General features: G+C 44.3%; 1 protein-coding gene across 1 annotated transcript in view; it reads left to right on the top strand.

Annotated features, from left to right (window-relative positions):
- The first annotated feature begins 13227 nt into the window (after positions 1 to 13227).
- The window catches only part of lrriq1 (leucine-rich repeats and IQ motif containing 1), a 54527-nt gene continuing 47234 nt past the window's right edge, over positions 13228 to 20520 (top strand). The window contains exons 1-9 of the mRNA XM_070439883.1: positions 13228 to 13312; positions 13406 to 13592; positions 13774 to 13876; positions 14032 to 14144; positions 14238 to 14346; positions 14496 to 14716; positions 14813 to 14890; positions 15048 to 16124; positions 17846 to 17998. Coding sequence (XP_070295984.1) covers positions 13464 to 13592; positions 13774 to 13876; positions 14032 to 14144; positions 14238 to 14346; positions 14496 to 14716; positions 14813 to 14890; positions 15048 to 16124; positions 17846 to 17998 — 1983 coding nt within the window. The 5' untranslated portion in view covers positions 13228 to 13312; positions 13406 to 13463. The remainder of the gene's footprint in view (positions 13313 to 13405; positions 13593 to 13773; positions 13877 to 14031; positions 14145 to 14237; positions 14347 to 14495; positions 14717 to 14812; positions 14891 to 15047; positions 16125 to 17845; positions 17999 to 20520) is intronic.

Genomic DNA, 20520 nt, shown 5'->3' with positions numbered 1-20520 from the left:
TCACTGTGACCTCTCCCGACCATTGAGAGGTAGACCTAGAATCATATCAGTCTGTTGGAGCCTGGTAGGAAGATCAAGGCTGCCCTCCCCTCCTCCCCCTTCCCCCTCCTCTCCTCCTCCTCCCTCCTGCCCACTCCCTCCCTCCCTCCCTCCCTCCCTCCCTCCCTCCTCCCCTCCCTCCCTCCGCCTCACCCCTGCCTCACCCCTCCCTCCCTACCTCCCTCCCTGCCTCACTCCCTGTCCCCATGTAGCTCAGCACCTGTTCTGATGACCATGCACTGTCAGGTGTCTCAAGGACATACAATAGCTCTCTCTCTTCTCTCTCTCTCTCTCTCTCCTCTCTCTCTCTCTCTCTCCTCTCTCTCTCTCTCTCTCTCTCTCTCTCTCTCTCTCCTCTCACAGTGGCAATCATGTGCCCCTCTGAAACAGACAGGGTGCTGTCTCTCTCTTCTCTCTGTGTGTGTGTGTGTGTGTGTGTGTGTGTGTGTGTGTGTGTGTGTGTGTGTGTGTGTGTGTGTGTGTGTGTGTGTGTGTGTGTGTGTGTGTGTGTGTGTTGTGTGTGTGTGTGTGTGTGTGGTGTGTGTGTGTGTGTGTGTGTCTATATGTGTGTGAGAAAGAGAGAGATGAGAAGGGTAGAGCGGTAGAGAGAGAGAAGGGTAAGAGCGAGTGAGAAGGGTAAAGAGAGAGAGCTAGGAAAGAGAGAGAGAGCTAGGGAGAGAGCTATGGAGAGAGCTAGGGAGAGAGAGTAGCTAGGAGAGAGGTAGGAGAAGAGCTATGGAGAGAGGTAGTGAGAAAGAGAAGAGCTAGAGAGAGAGAGAGGAGCTAGAGAAAAAGCTAGGGAGAGAGCTATGGAGAGAGCTAGAGGAGAAAGAGAAGAGCTAGAAGAGAGAAGAGCTAGGGAGAGAGAGAGCTAGAGGAGAGAGAGAGAGCTAGGGAGAGTAGAGAAGAAGACTAGGGAGAGAGCGTAGGGAAAGAGAGAGCTAGAGAGAGAGAGATGAAGCTGGGGTAGAGACTAGGGAGAAAGAGAGAGCTAGGGAGAGAGCTAGGGAGAGAGCTAGAGAGAATGAGTGGGTGAGCACTGTATGTGTAACTGGACTACAGTGAACTAGAGAACGAGTTAGATTGTGCTTGTGTGTGTGATTATTTCTCAAACGTGTGTTTTTCATTTCAACATTCTGTCTCTATTGATATACCCCTTGCTTCCCGTCTCAGTTTGTGGTCCAGGGTTTAACTCATACTCAGTGCATTTAGCCTCTATCCCCCTCTGCCACAGCTCGACTTGCCGGTCTGACTTAAATTTGAACTTTGTCGATTCAGGAAGCTAAGGATTGAAATATTTATAAATTATATTTCAATTAATCTTCTCAATTGACCAACTCAACCCCATAGCCTGTTACTCTCTATCTTCTCTACTATTTGTTAGTGTTTAGCACTTTAGAGATATAGTGTGCAACCCAAATTACACTATTTAGTGCACTACTTTTAAACACAAGTGGTGCACTATAAAGGAATTAGGGTGCCATTTGGGATTTGGGACACGGCCATATACCTCTGGGGATGAGAGTCAGTGCAACGTCAGCTGGCCGGCTGTCTGTCTGGAGTCAGTGCAACGTCAGCTGTCTGTCTGTCTGTCTGTCTGTCTGTCTGTCTGTCTGTCTGTCTGTCTGTCTGTCTGGAGTCAGAGCAACGTCAGCTGTCTGTCTGTCTGAGAAGAATGCCATTCTGAGGGTCATTCTTTTCATAACAGTGAAATTTGATAACCACACATCGACACAAACAGACACAAGTTATGTCAGAAACATTTAAAGATTTGTGTATGTGTGTGTATATGTGTATGTGTTTGTGTATGTGTGCACGTGCGTGCATGTGAGTGTGCTTCAGGCATACAGACTGTGATGTTATAGACTGACCATAATGTTCTTGGAACAGGATGGTTACTCCACTCATGAGACAATCCCAGAATCACTGTGATGTCAACTAGTAGTATAAAAGACGACAGTGCCCAAAGGGTCCTTCGAGCACAGCTAAGGTAACGATGAAATACTCATTTGTTAACTGCCTTCAATTTCTGGTACATAGCTCCTCCTCTACTTACAACACCGGATCTGCCCGTCACATTCAGTTAAATATTCTTCAAACTCTCCTATCCTTTTCAGTTTGCTGAAGCCATTGACTGCACAAGCTGCAAGAAAGGTTAAAACTTGAGAAATGGGTCTTTGAGCCTTTAAGAAATCCCTCACAGAAATGTTCTCTGACACCTGTACTTGTTACCCTATCTAATAATGTCATTCATGGTCATCCTCACTGATATTAACTTGTAACTCTGCCGAATCACGTCATTCATGGACACTAACGTGTTATTCTAACAAATTAAATTAAATTATGAACATTCCCATGTACGCTTTACGTTGTTCTTATAGATACTGTAGGCCCGCCTGAAATTCTATCAAAATGTATTGCTGACTGTTTACTATCTATGCTGACTGTTTTTAATAAATGTTGTGTTGTTGCCATGTATTTCTGCCCCACTGTGTTGTGATATCTGTTCTCCTTGTGCTCTAACTGTTCCGCATTGACTTTTGTGTTTGTCATATGTCCCTGTCCTTCTGTGTCGTGATGTCTGTCTTGTCCTGTGATTTCAATGTATTTTTTAGCTATTTAATTTTTTACACAGCAATTCCAAGTCGTCACTGGCCAAGCCGTCATTGTAAATAAGAATTTGTTCTTAGTTGATTCGCCTGAATAAATAAAGGTTAAAACGTTTTATAATAATAATATGACAAAAGGGTAAGGTAAGGATGACATCATAAATGGTCACATAGGGTAATCTGAGGGTAGGGGATGAGGAGGTGACTGTCTGTATACAATGATGGATGTTTCACCATTAGAGCAAATTGATGGCATTTTTGTTTTGTTTTGTTTAGTTTGTGTGACATTTTTGGGGGAATTATAGTTTTATCTTTTTCGAACATCTTTATTTCATTCATATTTTTATTTCATTCATCCAATTAATTGTTTCCTAAATTCTTCCAGTTCTTTCAACAATTTCAATAGTGCTTGATCTTCTGTTTCCTGTTTTAAAACGATGTGAGGTAGCAATCTGCAGATAAGCAGTATCAATACATGGTGTTCAAACCGAGACCTTGTAGAGTTGATGCATCAAAAAGGGGTCTAACAAGTCTTACAGTGCATAATAAAAGATCATGAGGGATCATACCTGTTGTCTTTAAGTAAAATGTTACCAATTTATCTGATGCCTTTATAACATCACCATTCCACCTTTCTCTGAACGGATCTGTTGAGATCTTGTGATGGTAAACACAGGATGGGTCACAGTTGGTGGTTTGCTGTGAGCCTACCTGTTGAATACTTCATGGGATAACCCCGACTCTGGGAACCTGATGCCGTGAGGCCATCAAGAGTGTGAATACCCGAAAGCCATTGGAAAGTTGAGGCATTGGGTTTCACAATGGCATTGTCGTAACCCACATGCTTCTTTTGTTGACTGGTGTAACCTCATTGAGACAAAAACTCACAAGGATGAATGAGTCATGTGAATGGGTTATTCTTAGACAGTACAATTTTATCTGACATTGCACTGTCTGTCATCAAGCACAATCTTGATTCTTTACAGTGTGACTTTATTGAAAGTCACAATCTGAATATGACATGGATTCTGAATGGAAAAAGACCTACACATAAGCCATTCTCCCTCCCCTCCTCGTCACCAGAGCAATATAGTTGGTTCATGAGTTGGCCAGTATCTACTGTACTTTAGTGAACACTAACCCTCTGCATGCCCAATCAGGTTGCAAGCCTCCCTATGGCACATGCAGTTCAAACGTGTTGTGATAAAACAGTGGAACACACTTAACATTTAGACAAGAATGACATTAGCCAGGTCAACCTTGACAATAGAGTTTAGTGACTGCAATGTCGAGGCAGCAATCAGAGGAACACTGTACGAAACAGTATATTATGTGTGTCTGCAATTATCATGTTGTGTCTCGCTTCTTACGTCACAGTGTTTTTGCTGGATATAACAATGTCCATCCAGGACTTTGGTACTTCTACCCTCAGCTGATGATATAGAGTCCTTTGTATGCCATGAAAAAAGCTTTGGATTGGTGGAGGCATCGGCTAGTGGGAGTTTCCACCATAATGTCTTACACTAGCCATTGTCTTTCAAATCAGCGAAGTTAAGTGAAGAAGTGCACTCTTTGGGAGGAAGGACATATAATTGGGACATCTGTTGCATTGCTTTTCTGATCATGTGTCTTCTCTGTACATTTTCTTACATTAAGTGATTGGTTGAATTGATCCCAAAGAGCGGAAAATGTGTGGACTACTGTACCAAAATAATCATGTGATATCTATAAATAAATCATAGTTCGCCCATCAAATAAATATATTTTTTGATTTTTACATGGAAAAGAAGTACTAAATACTATAGACTCACACATTCATCGCAATAATTTCTTGGAATGCCTCTGCTATAGATTCCCTGAGCCCCAAAAAAATGCTCGGCCACACTCACGATTGCTATTTTCTCAGATTTCCTCTCTGTTTGTGCAGTTTATAACCACTGTCATAAACAATACAAAGATCACCTTCTTAACATGCAACATGTCAGGATCCCTCTGTTGGCGTGGAACATTCACTGACGTCTCCAATCCTAATACCTTTGTTTCTTCAGCGTCACTCCCTTCTTCCACTCTTCTCATTGCAGATAGGAGACATGTTGGACAGCCCTTACTCTGGTCAGCTCTGTCTCCTTCACCCTAACAGGGCACTTCAGGAACTTGGGCGCATGCTCACCACCACAATTTCAGCGTTTAACCTCAGCTGGAAAACAATATTTCTCCCGTCTACATACACTTGTCACATGACCAAACAAGAATTAAGGCCTACAGTGTGAACAAGGGGGACTCCCTAAAAACACGCTATCTCGATACAAGTTACTTTTTGCAGCAGGTTAGGAGAGCATTTTCGCAATCCCTAACCCTTTTCCTAACAATCTAATTCTCCTAACCTGCTATGTTAATTCTCTCAACCTGCTACAAAAAGGCATAGCTTTATCAAAGTGGTGTAATGGCATTCAGAAGAAGAAGGTGAGGACCAAGGTGCAGCGTGATACGTGTTCATATTATTTATTCAAAACTGAACACTGAATACAAAATAACAAAAGGAATAACCAAAACAGTTCTGACAGGTGATACAAACACTAAACAGAAAATAACCACCCACAACTAACAGTGGGAAAACAGGATACCTAAGTATGGTTCTCAATCAGAGACAACGATAGACAGCTGTCTCTGATTGGGAACCATACCAGGCCAAAACATAGAAATACAAAACCTAGACATACAAACATAGAATGCCCACCCACATCACACCCTGACCAAACAAAAAATAGAAACATACAAAGCAATCTACGGTCAGGGCGTGACAGTACCCCCCCCCCCCCCCAAAAGGCCCAAAACCCTGAACCCTAGGGGGGGGGGTCGGGGTCGGCATTACTCCGCGGTGGCGGTTCTGGTGAGGGACGTGGACCCCGCTCCACTTCTGGCTCGGCCCACTTTAATAATGCCTCTGGAGCGGGAACCCTCACCACCGACCCCGGACTAGAGGACGCCACTGGACTGATGGTCGAGTCTGGAGTGAGTGGCGCCTCCGGACTGACGGGCGGCTCTGGCGCCTCCGGACTGACGGGCGGCTCTGGCGCCTCCGGACTGACGGGCGGCTCTGGCGCCTCCGGACTGACGGGCGGCTCTGGAAAGGAGGGCGGCTCTGGCAACTCCGGACAGGAGGGCGGCTCTGGCAGCTCTGGACAGGAGGGAGAACCTGGAGGGAGGAGACGGAGAGACAGCCTGGAGGAGGCACAGGATAGACCGGGCCGTGGAGGCACACTGGAGGTCTCGAACTAAGGGCCTGCACAACCCGTCCTGGCTGGATGGTGATTTTAGCCCGGCACATACGGGACGCAGGCACAGGACGCACTGGGCTGTGCAGACACACGGGAGACACAGTGCTCAGAGCCGACGCAGGATATCCTGGCCCGAGGAGATGCACTGGCGGTCTGGAGAGCAGGGCTGGCACCATCCGTCCTGGCTGGATCYTCACCCTAGCCCGGCAGATGCRGGGARCTGGAATGTAGCGCACCGGGCTCAGAGCACGTATTGRAGAGCTGTAGCGCCGAGCTGGCACAGGACGTGCAGGGCTAGGGAGGCGCACAGGAGGCCTGGTGCGTGGGACTGGCACAGTCTTCTACAGACGGCTAGCACGCACCTCAGGACGAATATGGAGAGCTGACTCAGGTGACATCAAATCGCGGACACACTCCGTCGGGCGGATGTCGTACCTCATGCACCAACACAGCAGCTCTCTCATTGCTCTCTCCTCCAATCTCCCCATTAACTCCTTCACAGTCTCGACTTCGCTTCCTTTGCTCACCTCCAATTTCACCCCATAGCCCGGGGCCTGACCAGTCCCATGAACGCCACGGTAAGCACGGGGAGTGAGCTCAGGTCTCCAACCTGACTCTGCCACACTCCCCGTGTGCCACACTCCCCGTGTTCCACCCCCCCAAAACATTTCTGGGGCTGCCTCTCGGGCTTCCTTGTCCGCCTCTTCCCATGTCCAGTCCTCTTCTCCACGCTGCTTGGTCCTTTGGTGGTGGGTGGTTCTGTAACGGCATTCATGACCAAACAAAAAATAGAAACATACAAAGCAATCTACGGTCAGGGCGTGACAAGTGGCTTGTTTTTAGGAAGTTCAGTGAATAAGGCTTAAGAGTTTCCTGGGTGTACAGTATGTGTCACAGGTGTGACGAATACCCTAATTACTGTGCATGCTTTGGGCCAGGTGCTCCTAATTTAGTGTTTGTTAGCTGATTGATTAATTGAAACATGTGATTGGCTTCCCTCTCTTTATAACCCTTCTATATTTTGTTTGCGGTGTGGCTGCCCAAGTGCAGGTGCTTTTGGAAGCGTTGGTTTCGCTAAGTGTTACTTTGATGGAATGATGACTAAAGTTGTGTAGTGATTTCCCTCCACTGAAACCTGTTTGTTTGATTTCATTGTCTGTTTGTGATATCCTCCCTCCATTTTGTTTGCTAAGCTAAAGCTAACTTGGTTCATGGAAGCTGAAATTGGGATATAAATAAATGAACGTGTGAACCGTTACCAGCTTCTGATTTTCCTGTAGTGTATTTCCACTCAAACCCATGTTATGAGTTATTCAGAGCTCCCTATGCTTTTGGTGGTGTAGTTGGATCTATGGTACTGAATTGAGTTTAGTCACCGCCCCTTTTGGCCAGGACATGACATGCACTCGGCATTGGGGAAGACCTGCAATAAACTTTGATTTGAACTTTTATAACCAATTCTGATCGACTTCCAACAAATCAAATCAAATTTTATTTGTCACATACACATGGTTAGCAGATGTTAATGCGAGTGTAGCGAAATGCTTGTGCTTCTAGTTCCGACAATGCCAGTAATAACCAACGAGTAATCTAACCTAACAATTCCACAACTACTACCTTATACACACAAGTGTAAAGGGATAAAGAATATGTACATAAAGATATATGAATGAGTGATGGTACAGAACGGCATAGGCAAGATGCAGTAGATGGTATAGAGTACAGTATAATACATATGAGATGAGTAATGTAGGGTATGTAAACATAAAGTGGCATAGTTTAAAGTGGCTAGTGATACATGTATTACATAAAGATGGCAAGATGCAGTGGATGATATACAGTACAGTATATACATATACATATGAGATGAGTGATGTAGGGTATGTAAACATTATATTAAGTGGCATTGTTTAAAGTGGCTAGTGATACATTTTTACATAAGTTTCCATCAATTCCCATTATTAAAGTGGCTGGAGTTGAGTCAGTATGTTGGCAGCGGCCACTAAATGTTAGTGGTGGCTGTTTAACAGTCTGATGGCCTTGAGATAGAAGCTGTTTTTCAGTCTCTCGGTCCCTGCTTTTGATGCACCTGTACTGACCTCGCCTTCTGGATGATAGCGGGGTGAACAGGCAGTGGCTCGGGTGGTTGTTGTCCTTGATGATCTTTATGGCCTTCCTGTGACATCGGGTGGTGTAGGTGTCCTGGAGGGCAGGTAGTTTGCCCCCGGTGATGCGTTGTGCAGACCTCACTACCCTCTGGAGAGCCTTACGGTTGTGGGCGGAGCAGTTGCCGTACCAGGCGGTGATACAGCCCGACAGGATGCTCTCGATTGTACATCTGTAGAAGTTTGTGAGTGCAACAGGTATATAGACAGGTTTTGCCTTTCAAGCACTTGTCCAAAGGTCAGAAATGGAGTACAGTATGTACAATGGCCTGATAACTTTAAGACACAAGTCTTGAAGTTCTACATTGGTGTGATTTTACATTTATGTTTAATTCAACTGGTGGAATAGGATTGCCAGAGGTTAAAACGTGTGTAAAATGACTGCCATTGTGGTGATTCAGCATTTTATTTTATCAAGCTGAAACTGTAAAATAGCATCCAAACTGTATAGATCCTCATTCTGATATACAGCAGACTTGAACAGGTCTTTGCAAATGGGATTGTTGTCAATGAGTCAACCCTGTATAACGTAGTCCCATGCCTTTAAATCCCATCTGCTCAAGATCTCTGTGCATCACAGTTCAGTTACATGTGACTATAGTATAGAGGCTCTATTAATGACACCCACTGGCATAGCAAACACATACCATCAGGACAAAGGGACATCTTTCTCCCTCTCTCTTTCATTTTCTTTAAACCCATCCCCTTACCCCCTGGCCTATACAGTTGATTTAAAAAATGATAATGGAACTAATGTGGGGGATTTAAGAATGGACTAGCTGGTCATCTTAAGTTTTTTTTAGATGGATGCTTTGACAAAGAGAGGATTAATTACAGTTTTGGACTTCTTTCCGTCCTTCCTTCTTTCACTGGGAACTGTCCTGTGTCACGGGGCTCATCCAAGTCATGGGATCCAGGGTGTACAGACTTGGAACCTGCCTGGGATTCTTTGAGGGATTCAGACAGCTCCTGGAAGCAGAGAGCCCGACCAGTCTGCTTCAGCTGAATGGAGTATTGGCAATGGAGAGGATGCCCACACTGTTTAAAGATGCACTGTAGTAGTTACAGTACCCCGCACCTGTGAAATTTGATCAATATTCAGACAAAAACGTTCAATCCATAATCTTCTTCACTGACATTGAAGGGCTGAAATCTACCAGTGGAGGCTCCTCAGAGGAGAAAGGGGAGGACTGCCATCCCTTGTGCCCAATAAAAACACACACAACCCTCCCCAAAGCAACAAAGAAAAAGTTTGACAACCCTCCCCTATTTTGGACAATCCCTCCCCCAGTAAACGTTGACCTGTCCCTTGGCGGTTATAATATGAAGGTTTGGCTTGGAAAGCTTTTTTTGCCTGGTCACAGACAGCTGATGTGTTGTGCACTTAAGTCCACAAGCGAAGGGAAAAGGTGAGAGAGGAGGAGAGTGCGTAGATGCGAGAAGGAATGAACAAAGTGATCATACTGTTTGTATGTGGCTGCTATGAAAGTGAACTGTGTTTGCGTGTGATCAGGGGTGTATTCATTCTGCTGATTCTGTTAAAAAAACGTTTCTTAAATGGAAGCAAACGGAACGAAACAGGGATAAACATACCTGAATTTGCCCAATAGAAACTCTCGTTTGCAACTGTTGGACTAGTGATTACACCATAGATCAGCTAGATGCAGGCAAGAGTGTGCAAGGCGGAATTGAATGTGTCACTGTCTGTCACCTTTATTACAAAGAATTATCTCGACCTGTGCACCTACATTGTAAACTTTCATTTATTGACTAGGTTGTAGCAGCCTCATGATGGGTATAGGTAAAATTTGAGTATCATGTAATGGCCTAAACCTATCGATGTTACATTGAGCTGGGTGAATGGAATATGAATGCCACTCATCCAATATGCTGTAATAGAAATAAGGCCATGCTCATAAACGCCACCAACTGCCACTGAAATCTACTGTATTTGAATGCCTGAAATCTACTGTATGGCACCAATGCATTGCCATACGAACATTTGGTAACACTTTATTTGAACTGTAAGATAGGCCCTACATCATAACAGTGTACATACAGTAGTTCTGACCACCAGCACATTGTATTTCTTCAATATAACCATGCAGCTTCCAAGAGGCCCATTCCAACCTCACTCTCATTAGTAGGGAATTTCCGATTACATATAATCCCATAGTAATCAGAAGCAGCTTTGAAATAGTAAGGTCATACTGGCACCATAATCATAACTTTGAAAGACAATCCAAATCTCCCCTTGCGGGAATGTCTCACTTACAACCCACAGTTGTTACTATAACTTTATCGACGGATAATAACAAAAATCTCATATCTGATCTTCAGCCTTGAAGATTTACAGTAGGTGAATCCTAGCAATTTGGGTGGGGCTCATTTTGAGGCTTAGAGGGAGGTGAACCAGAAGTGTATTCTGTTGGGTGTGAATCAAATGTGACTGCCGCTTAGCCAAAGAATGCAACTTAAAGTGATTATGCTTCAAATTTATGTCAGTGCCTTTCGTCAGGGATTATCTTGGTTAATAATTTCCCCCTCACGTGAGTATACACGCTTAGGAAAAAAGGTGCTATTTAGAACCCAAAAGGTTCATCGGCTGTCCCCATAGGAGAACCCTTTGAAGAACCCTTTTTGGTTCCAGGTAGAACTCTTTTGGGTTCCATGTAGAACCCTTTCCACAGAGGGTTCTCCACAGAACCCAAAAGGGTTCTACCTGGAACCAAAAATGGTTCTTCAAAGGGTTCTCCTATGGGGACAGCCGATGAACCCTTTACAAACACTTTCTTCTAAGAGTGTAATATCTATAAACAACCAAGTAACTTTCAGAAGCCTCTCATTGTCTCCTATTGTTGCAGTGCCTTGACTGGAATTCAAACTGGCAACACTCTATACGGAGTGGCTATACAGGTCTACCTCTCTAACCTCTAAGCCACCTACCTATTATACAACAAATACAATAGATACCTAGATATTGCGAGACAACATTGAACACAATAAATGTTTTATTTGTTGCACACTATGTCTAATCTAATTTACAGTATGAGGAGTACCAGAGATACATGGGAACTTCGTTGTCACGTTTTTAATTTCTTTCAGCAGCCCCCTCTCCTCACAGCCCCAGACAGAAGCGATAGGCTTGAAGCACCCGGCCAGGACCCAGAGGCCCAGATAATAGCTACAGTCCAGTAACAGAAAACACTTGACAGAGTAAACACACGGTGGCTATCCAAACTATCCAAACCAGCACTCCATTTGGGCCGGAGCCGCCATTGACTGCTGTAATCTGTTGTGTAAATCTGCAGCTTGGGCCTGTCTGGTTGCTGTCTGGGTTCTGTGCTCCCGGACAAAAGCGTCAGAACACCTTGCCTACTGACAAAGGGCCACACGCCGCCGGGGCCTAATCAGAGTGGACAAGGCTTGCTGATGGGGCCTTTTTGAGCAATTGAACTTTGTCAATGCTTCTTAGGGGGACCTGATGGAACAGAGGGGCAGGCAGTTTGACTTCAACAACAGGGGCTCCGCTGAAAACTCTCCCTGTCAAATGCTGGGACTGAAGTGGTACCGTGACCCATAATGACCTTTGTAATGCTCGTATACACACAAACATACAAACACGTTTGGCAGTGTCACTGTTTGTTGACCTTTCAGACTGCATATACATACACTGAGTATGTAAAACAATAAGAACAACTGCTCTTTCCATGACCTAGACTGACCAGGTGAATCCAGGTGAAAGCAATGATCCCTTATTGATGTCACTTGTTAAATCCACTTCAATCAGTGTAGATGAAGGTGAGGAGACAGGTTAAAGAAGGATTTCTAAGCCTTGAGACAATTGAGACATGGATTGTGTATGTGTCCCATTCAGAGGGTGAATGGGCAAGACAAAAGATTTAAGTGCCTTTGAACGAGGTATGGTAGTAGGTGCCAGGCGCAACTGTTTGTGTCAAGAACTGCAATGCTGTTGGGTTTTTTCACGCTCAACAGTTTCCTGTGTGTATCAAGAATGGTCCACTACCCAAAGGACATCCAGCCAACTTGACACAACTGTGGGAAGCATTGGAGTCAACATGGGACAACATCTCTGTGGAACACTTTCAATACCTTGTAGAGTCCATGCCCTGACGAATTGAGACTATTCTGAGGGCAAAAAAGGGGGGGGGGGGTGCAGCTCAATATTAGGAAGGTGTTCTTAATGTTTTGTAGACTCAATGTATAGACCACATTGTGTTTTTGGAGAGAATCTATCGAATTTGATGTTGGTTTTTCGAGGTAACATGATAAGGTGCATCAGGCGCCATTTAGCTATTGATGTTGTCCTTGAATTCTGGCAAGTCATGAGAGAAGACTCAATGACTTCTGAGTCCGAACACAAAAAGGTGAGGACACAATGTTCTCCAGTGAAACACTGAACAAGGTGGCGGAAGTTGTAAAGTTCTGAAGTTCTGAGAGCCCCTGGGAATGGGTGTGGGAAAACCTGCGAGGGCCGCTCTGGAATCTCCTCAGAGAGACGGACTACAAGCGCTGCACTTTCCATGTGGGAAAGGTTCCGTTCCTTTGTCATCAGAAATGTCATTGTTGTACAGTAGGTTACAGTCTGTGTTGTTGGCCACAACAGTACCTTCAACTCTGGAGAGCGAGAGAGAGAGAGAGAGAGAGTGTGGAAAAAGACAGCACTTGAGGCCCATGCAAGGCTTTTCAATTCCAAAGAATAACATTTGCTGTGATCTTGCATGATTGCAATGTACTTTCCCCACATGATTTACTGTAGTAGTAGGCTAAAGTTCTTAGAAACATAAAGGGAATGTTTGGACATTATGCCGTGCACATAGAAGAGAGTCACAGAAAATAGTTGCATGTCATGTAAATGACCTGAAGCGCCAAGGCCCCCCTCCTGCATAAAGCAATTATGTGTGCACTCTTTTCATTTGAGTACAGTTACACATTTATGATTTGACGTAGCCTAACAATAAAACAAAGATACTGGTGACTAATGTTTCCCATTTTATCTGTAAATAAAATGTAGAGAAATGGTATGTTGCCAAATGGCAAGGCAACACCCTACAGGGTTACGTTTGTCCAGAGTGGTGTTCCGTAGTGTTCTCCTCAGTTTCCATAGCGACCACAGTTCCATTTAGACGCGGATGGAATGATTTGACGTTCCTGGTTAGAAAACCGGTTAGCAAAGTATTCAAAACACAGACAAACACAGGTAAATTACCTCTTATTTAAAACAGAAACATTTCGTGACAATAAAATGTAAAAAGTTTAATGTCTTATATCTCTTCTCCGTGTTTTCATGCAGTGTTTGAAACAGAAACACGGCCCGTCTGCCTCTGTTTCCTGAAGCTGCTAGCTAGACCATGGATGTCAGTCAAGAAGACCTGAGCAAACTGAGCATCAACAACTCCTCTGATGATATTGAATTAGATAATTCTTATCAGGAAGACTTTTACTCATCTGCTGATGAAGATCATGCTGATGAAGATGATGTGAGTTGATTTATTATTAGTCAACTGGAAGTGAGAGTTTGTGTACTTAAGTGTGTAGGCCTAATCTCCATTGTCTAACGTTAGCCTACTGTTAGCACAATGTTTTAATACTACTTGTCAATTAATGTCTACTGGTTGCAAATGCATGTAAACCTAACTTTTCACCTTTCAATACCCCCAGGTTTCAGATAAAATCCCAGAATCAATGCTCAAATATTTTGAAGCCTCCGAGAACAGAGCAAGTCAGTTTGAAAAGCTCATCCTTGAGGACAATGAAGATGATGGTAGGAATGAGGACCTCTGGATAATGTATAGGCTACAGAAATATAGAAAATGCATGAATCATTTATTCATCATTCAGGCTAGCTGCTGGCTACATGATGCCATACTATTGTTGTGTATATGTGACTCAATGTCTTTGTACATTGTCTGTTTTCAGATTCCGGAGCGGCTGAGGTGTATTCCATCATTTCAAGTCGATCTGAAGACCTTTTAATGGAACTGGCCTCTGACTTAGGCCTACACGAGGACCCAGTGAAGTTAAAAGAACAAGTGAGTCTAGTTTAATAAGGCTTGTGTGCACTAAAGTACTAGTGTTATGTAATTTGTGCTGGGACGTAGGCTAAATATGTTTGATTGATTTAGGTCATGTTCGAGATGGAGGATGAGAAGTTGAACACTATCCCTAACAAGGCCTGCCCTCACACTGTATCTGACAGTGACATTACAGACAGAGTGCCACACAACAGTGAGGGTATGTGTAGATTTCTGTGTGCGTGTGTGATATATATGCCCACTAGATGTCACCCTTGCCTCATTTAGTCCAGCCCTATAAAGAAAAGAAAAAAGGTGATATTCATCAAACTAATGGAGCTGTGACCTGTGTCTTTCTGTTTGACACAGATGATATTGAATGTGATGCATATTTAAGGTCTGAAAAGCAACTCAGTTTGGAACTGAAAACTTTGGAGCGTAAGTTGAAAGAGGAGGATGAGAGGAGAATTGTGGAATACGAGGTGGAGCGAAAGAAGGAGCAGAATGAGCAGAGAGAAAAGGAGGAGTGGAGGAAACGCAGACAGAGAGACTTTGAAGAGGAGCTGAGGCAGATAGAAGAGGGAAATAGGGTGAGATAGTTCATATCATCCCTTTCTCCCATTTCCCGTTTCTATGTTTTCCGTAACTAAGAGTGACCAATTGAAGAAGTCATTTTCTGTCTGTAGCATCGCCCTACAGGCATGGAGGAGATGAGAGAAAGAGAGGCAGAAGAGAAGCTTCAACAAGAGTTGCTCAAACAGCAGGTGGGCCAGATTCAATCACATTTTTTTTTAGATGTGCAAACACTGAAACACTGGCAATGGAGAGGGGCTACGTCGGAAGTGTTTTCAGAAGGGGCTCATCTTTCTTGTCAGTTTTTATTGGTTTAACTTCTCTCCTCCACTCTCCCACACGAACCAGGAGCTGATCAGCAGCCTCCAGAGACAGATGGAGGAGGAGAGGAGGGCCTTTGAGAAGGTGCAGGAGGAAAAGAGGAGGAAGACCCACCAGTCTCGATGCAGGGCGGCCATCACTATCCAGGCTGCCCTCAGAGGCGTCCTGGCACGCCGGTGGACCAGGGCCGAGCTCCACCGCAAAAGAGAGGAACAAAGGAGGTGTGAGGAGGAGAGGAGCAGGAGGGAGGAGAGGTGGAGGAGGGAACAGGAGGAGCAGCGGCTGAAGCAGGAAAAGGAAAACAGAAGGAGAGAGTTGGAGGAGCAAGAGCTGAAGAGGAGGAGCTTAGAGTATGAGAGAGCCAAAGAAGAGGATCGAGTCCGTATGGAGAGAGAGAGACAGGATGAGGAGGACAGGAGAAAGAGGGAGGAGGAGGAGGAGAACAGAAAGGAGGGAGAGAGAAGAAAAATGGAGGAGAAGAGAAAGAAGCATGAAGAAGAGGAGAAGAGAAAGAAAGAAGAGGAGAAGAGAAGAAAAGAAGAGGAGAAGAGAAAGAAGAGGAGAGAGAAGGAGGAGCAGATTAGGGAGGAGAAAGATAAGCGAGAAAGGGAGAGGGAGCGGAGAAAAAGACAGGAGGATGAGGAGGAGGAAAAGGAGAATGAAAGGAAAAGCAAGGAGGAGGAAGAGATTAGGATGGAATCAGATGAGAGGAAACCAAAGAGCCTGCAAAAGCTGGAGACAGGAATAGTGAAGGAGGAAAGTCAAAACCTGAGTGAGGAAAAAGCCAGAGAGGAGAAATCAGCCGCCACTGAATGTTCCCCCACTGCCAGCTCTCCCCCCATTGACCCCAGCGCCTCAGCCCCTCAGTCTGCCTTTGAGCGTATGAGTGTATCTCTACCAGAGCAGACGGAGCAGAGGAGACTGGCCTGGATGAGGGACTGCACTTCCTGGTCCAAACTCTCCCTGCAGAACAAGAGGAAGCAGCAGCAGGGGGTCAGGACCCAGAGGAGGAGGGGGGCGAGGAGGGCCACTGAGGGGAGCGGTTTACCCCTCCTCTGCCCAGAAACACTCCTTCAGTCTGGGGCCTGGAACTCCCCTCAGGAGGTAACCTGCATGATACGATCTACAATGTGATACTCTTTATTTCAGGGGTCGGTAACAGGCAGCCTGCAGGCCAAAACAGTCTCGCGAGTGATTTTTTTGTTGTTGACTAAAATCACTAGGAATTAAGAAAAACATTTGTTTAAGTTAGGAAATATGTTCCAAACTATGCCCAGGAATCAAAAATATATATATATGTGGCCCGTTTCAGGAAACTAGGCGTATGTCGTGGGTCACTACTTCACATGAGAGCCATTTGAACGTAATTTTTATTTTAATCAAAATGTTTTTTTATGCAGATATGCCTTCTCGACCATGTGAACTTTCATGTGCCTTAATAACAAACTTGTATGCCTTTTGTAAATATGAATGAAATTGTTAAATTACGAGCCTAGTTAGCCATGATTGGCTGAGATAATGAGTGGGCTGGACATGCCGAGAGATGAGTTTGGATTGGTCTGCCATATAGCTCGCTTCTGTCTATTTGAGTTGGTCAGTATGTGTAGGGTAATTCTGTCTAACACGGCTTTTCATTTTTTTTAGCGTGTATTAAAACTTAACAAAAGACTCCAGTAAGCAAGTATCCATTTCAATAGAACATCACTGCAACAACTGTTTCAGAGTACTCTCGTCTGAGTGTGCCAGAGCAGAATAACGGACAAATTTACGAACGCTCAACACCTGTTGAATATGGCCGGTGTCAGTAAAGGTTGGCAAAAAAGCGTAATTAAATTGTTGCCAGCAGTACAGTTGCAGTTACCAACGCTCTGGATATCATAAAAAAAGCCTAACCAGCTCTGCTAGGGCGAGTAAAATGGTCAGAGTGAGCTGTTCCCTCATTTGTGTCTGGAGGTAGCTAGCAAGCTAGCCAACGTTAGCCAGTTAGCTTTGGTGCTTGACTGCTGTTGTTAGGTCAGAACGCTCGGATCAACCCTACTCCTGGGCCAGAGCGTCCAGGGTGCACTCTGAATGCTCCGAGAGCAAAAAACACTCTGGATTTACAAATGGACAATCTGACAATGCTCTGAGTTTACGAACGCCCAGAGCGCACTCTGAGCACACTCTGGCACTCCATATTGAATTTATGAACATATCCGTAGTATAAACCAGCCTTTAGTCTTGAAATCTTTGGTTGTTTAATACATGGCCTCACATGGGAATCCTTAAAAAGCTGGGTGGGGCTAAAGCTTAATAGGGTTTGGAACGATGCTGAATGGGTGTAGACAAAGAAGTACCAAAATATTCAACGGACATTTTCTCAAAAGTGAGGTTACAAGTTTATCAACTTTCCAAGCAGAATTACTTTCCCATTGTTCCTCAACTGTAGTGTATGATATACCATTTTCTAGCTCTGGGTCTCCACTTTTATCCAATGTAAAAAAACACAATAAAATATGTTGCTACATAAGACAGAATCAAGCCGGTTGGTCACATATGCGATTGTGTCTTAATGTAATCAAGGTATGAATTTTGTTGAATCTAGTTGCCTACCCCTGCTTTATTTCATAAAGGTTTTTCCAGAAAAATAAGTTGCGCTTGATTTAGCTTTTAACACTAAAGGTATTATACTAGACTACAAGTAGGATATTTGAAAGTATTGGACCTAGATGCATTTGACCCATATCTGAAAAACAGTCAATCAGACACATTCAAATAACCAACAAACCAACCATAACAAAACCAAAAGCAATATTTCACTGACTGGGCATTACCTTCCAATGCAGGTGACCACAGTTGTTCTGGAGGATCTCCCTGGCTGTAGCCTCTCTACTTTGTCCCAATGCCCCAGACTGCAGACCCTCACCATGAGACGCTGTGGCCTTAAATCCCTGGAGGGCCTCAGTCAATGCACAGAGCTTCGCTACATCGATGTACAGGTAAATACACCACCATTTACATGTGGGGTAAGCTGTACAGAAATTGTTTATCTAGCCAAATCTGGTGCAATGGAATGTTGTACAAGTCGGATAGGACATCTACTTTGTGCATAACAGGTACTTTTCCCAACAATTGTTTACAGGCAGATTATTTCACTTATAATTCACTGTATTACAATTCCAGTGGGTCAGAAGTTTACATACACTAAGTTGACTGTGCCTTTAAACAGCTTGGAAAATTGCCAAAAATGATGTCACGGCTTTAGAAGCTTCTGATAGGCAAATTTACAGAATTTGAGTCAATTGGAGGTGTACCTGTGGATGTATTTCAAGGCCTACCTTTAAACTCAGTGCCTTTTTGCTTGACATCATGGGAAAATCAAAAGAAATCAGCCAAGACCTCAGAAAGAAATTGTAGACCTCCACAAGTCTGGTTCATCCTTGGGAGCAATTTCCAAACGCCTGAAGGTGCCACGTTCATCTGTACAAACAATAGTACGCAAGTATAAACACCATGAGACCACGCAGCCGTCATACCGCTCATGAAGGAGACGCGTTCTGTCTCCTAGAGATGAACGTACTTCGGTGCGAAAAGTGCAAATCAATCCCAGAACAACAGCAAAGGACCTTCTGAAGATGCTGGAGGAAACAGGTCCAAAAGTAACTATATCCACAGTAAAACGAGTCCTATATCGACATAACCTGAAAGGCCGCTCAGCAAGGAAGAAGCCACTGCTCCAAAACCGCCATAAAAAAGCCAGACTACTGCACATTATTATTATTATTATACCTTTATTTCAACAAGGAACACAGACTGAGACCAAGGTATCTTTTACAGCTGGGCCCTGCATATACAGTGGGGAGAACAAGTATTTGATACACTGATGATTTTGCAGGTTTTCCTACTTACAAAGCATGTAGAGGTCTGTAATTTTTATCATAGGTACACTTCAACTGTGAGAGACGGAATCTAAAACAAAAATCCAGAAAATCACATTGTATGATTTTTAAGTAATTAATTTGCATTTTATTGCATGACATAAGTATTTGATACATCAGAAAAGCAGAACTTAATATTTGGTCAGACCAGAGGACATTTCTACAAAAAGTACGATCTTTGTCCCCATTAATCATTGTACCTAAACTGTATGTACAGTGGGGAGAACAATATTTGATACACTGCCGATTTTGCAGGTTTTCCTACTTACAAAGCATGTAGAGGTCTGTCATTTTTATCATAGGTACACTTCAACTGTGAGAGACGGAATCTAAAACAAAAGTCCAGAAAATCACATTGTATGATTTTTAAGTAATTAATTTGCATTTTATTGCATGACATAATATTTGAAAACCTACCAACCAGTAAGAATTCCGGCTCTCACAGACCTGTTAGTTTTTTCTTTAAGAAGCCCTCCTGTTCTCCACTCATTACCTGTATTAACTGCACCTGTTTGAACTCATTACCTGTATAAAAGACACCTGTCCCACACTCAATCAAACAGACTCCAACCTCTCACAATGGCCAAGACCAGAGAGCTGTGTAAGGACATCGGGATAAATTGTAGACCTGTACAAGGCTGGGATGGGCTACAGGACAATAGGCAAGCGCTTGATGAGAAGGCAACAACTGTTGGCACAATTATTAGAAATGGAAGAAGTTCAAGATGACGGTCAATCACCCTCGGTCTGGGGCTCCATGCAGATCTCACCTCGTGGGGCATCAATGATCATGAGGAATGTGAGGGATCAGCCCAGAACTACACCGGCAGGACCTGGTCAATGACCTGAGAGAGCTGGGACCACAGTCTCAAAGAAAACCATTAGTAACACACTACGCCGTCATGGATTAAAATCTGCAGCGCACGCAAGGTCCCCCTGCTCAAGCCAGCGCATGTCAGGCCCGTCTGAAGTTTGCCAATGACCATCTGGATGATCCAGAGGAGGAATGGGAGAAGGTCATGTGGTCTGATGAGACAAAAATAGAGCTTTTTGCTCTAAACTCCACTCGCCGTGTTTGGAGGAATAGAAGGATGAGTACAACCCCAAGAACACCATCCCAACCGTGAAGCATGGAGGTGGAAACATCATTCTTTGGGGATGCTTTTCTGCAAAGGGGACAGGACGACTGCACCGTATTGAGGGGGTGGATGGGGCCATGTATCGCGAGATCTACACCAACAACCTCCTTCCCTCAGTAAGAGCATTGAAGATGGGTCGTGGCTGGGTCTTCCAGCATGACAACGACCCGAAACACACAGCCAGGGCAACTAAGGGTGGCTCCGTAAGAAGCATCTCAAGGTCCTGGAGTGGCCTAGCCAGTCTCCAGACTGAACCCAATAGAAAATCTTTGGAGGGAGCCGAAAGTCGTATTGCCAGCGACAGCCCCGAAACCTGAAGGATCTGGAGAAGGTCTGTATGGAGGAGTGGGCCAAAATCCCTGCTGCAGTGTGTGCAAACCTGGTCAAGAACTACAGGAAACGTATGATTCTGTAATTGCAAACTAAGGTTTCTGTACAAAATCT

This window comes from Salvelinus sp. IW2-2015, linkage group LG4q.1:29 (genome assembly GCF_002910315.2).
Source record: "Salvelinus sp. IW2-2015 linkage group LG4q.1:29, ASM291031v2, whole genome shotgun sequence".
NCBI lineage: Eukaryota > Metazoa > Chordata > Actinopteri > Salmoniformes > Salmonidae > Salvelinus > Salvelinus sp. IW2-2015.
Note: the sequence above shows the minus strand (reverse complement) of the source record. Positions and strands in the feature narration are given on the sequence as shown.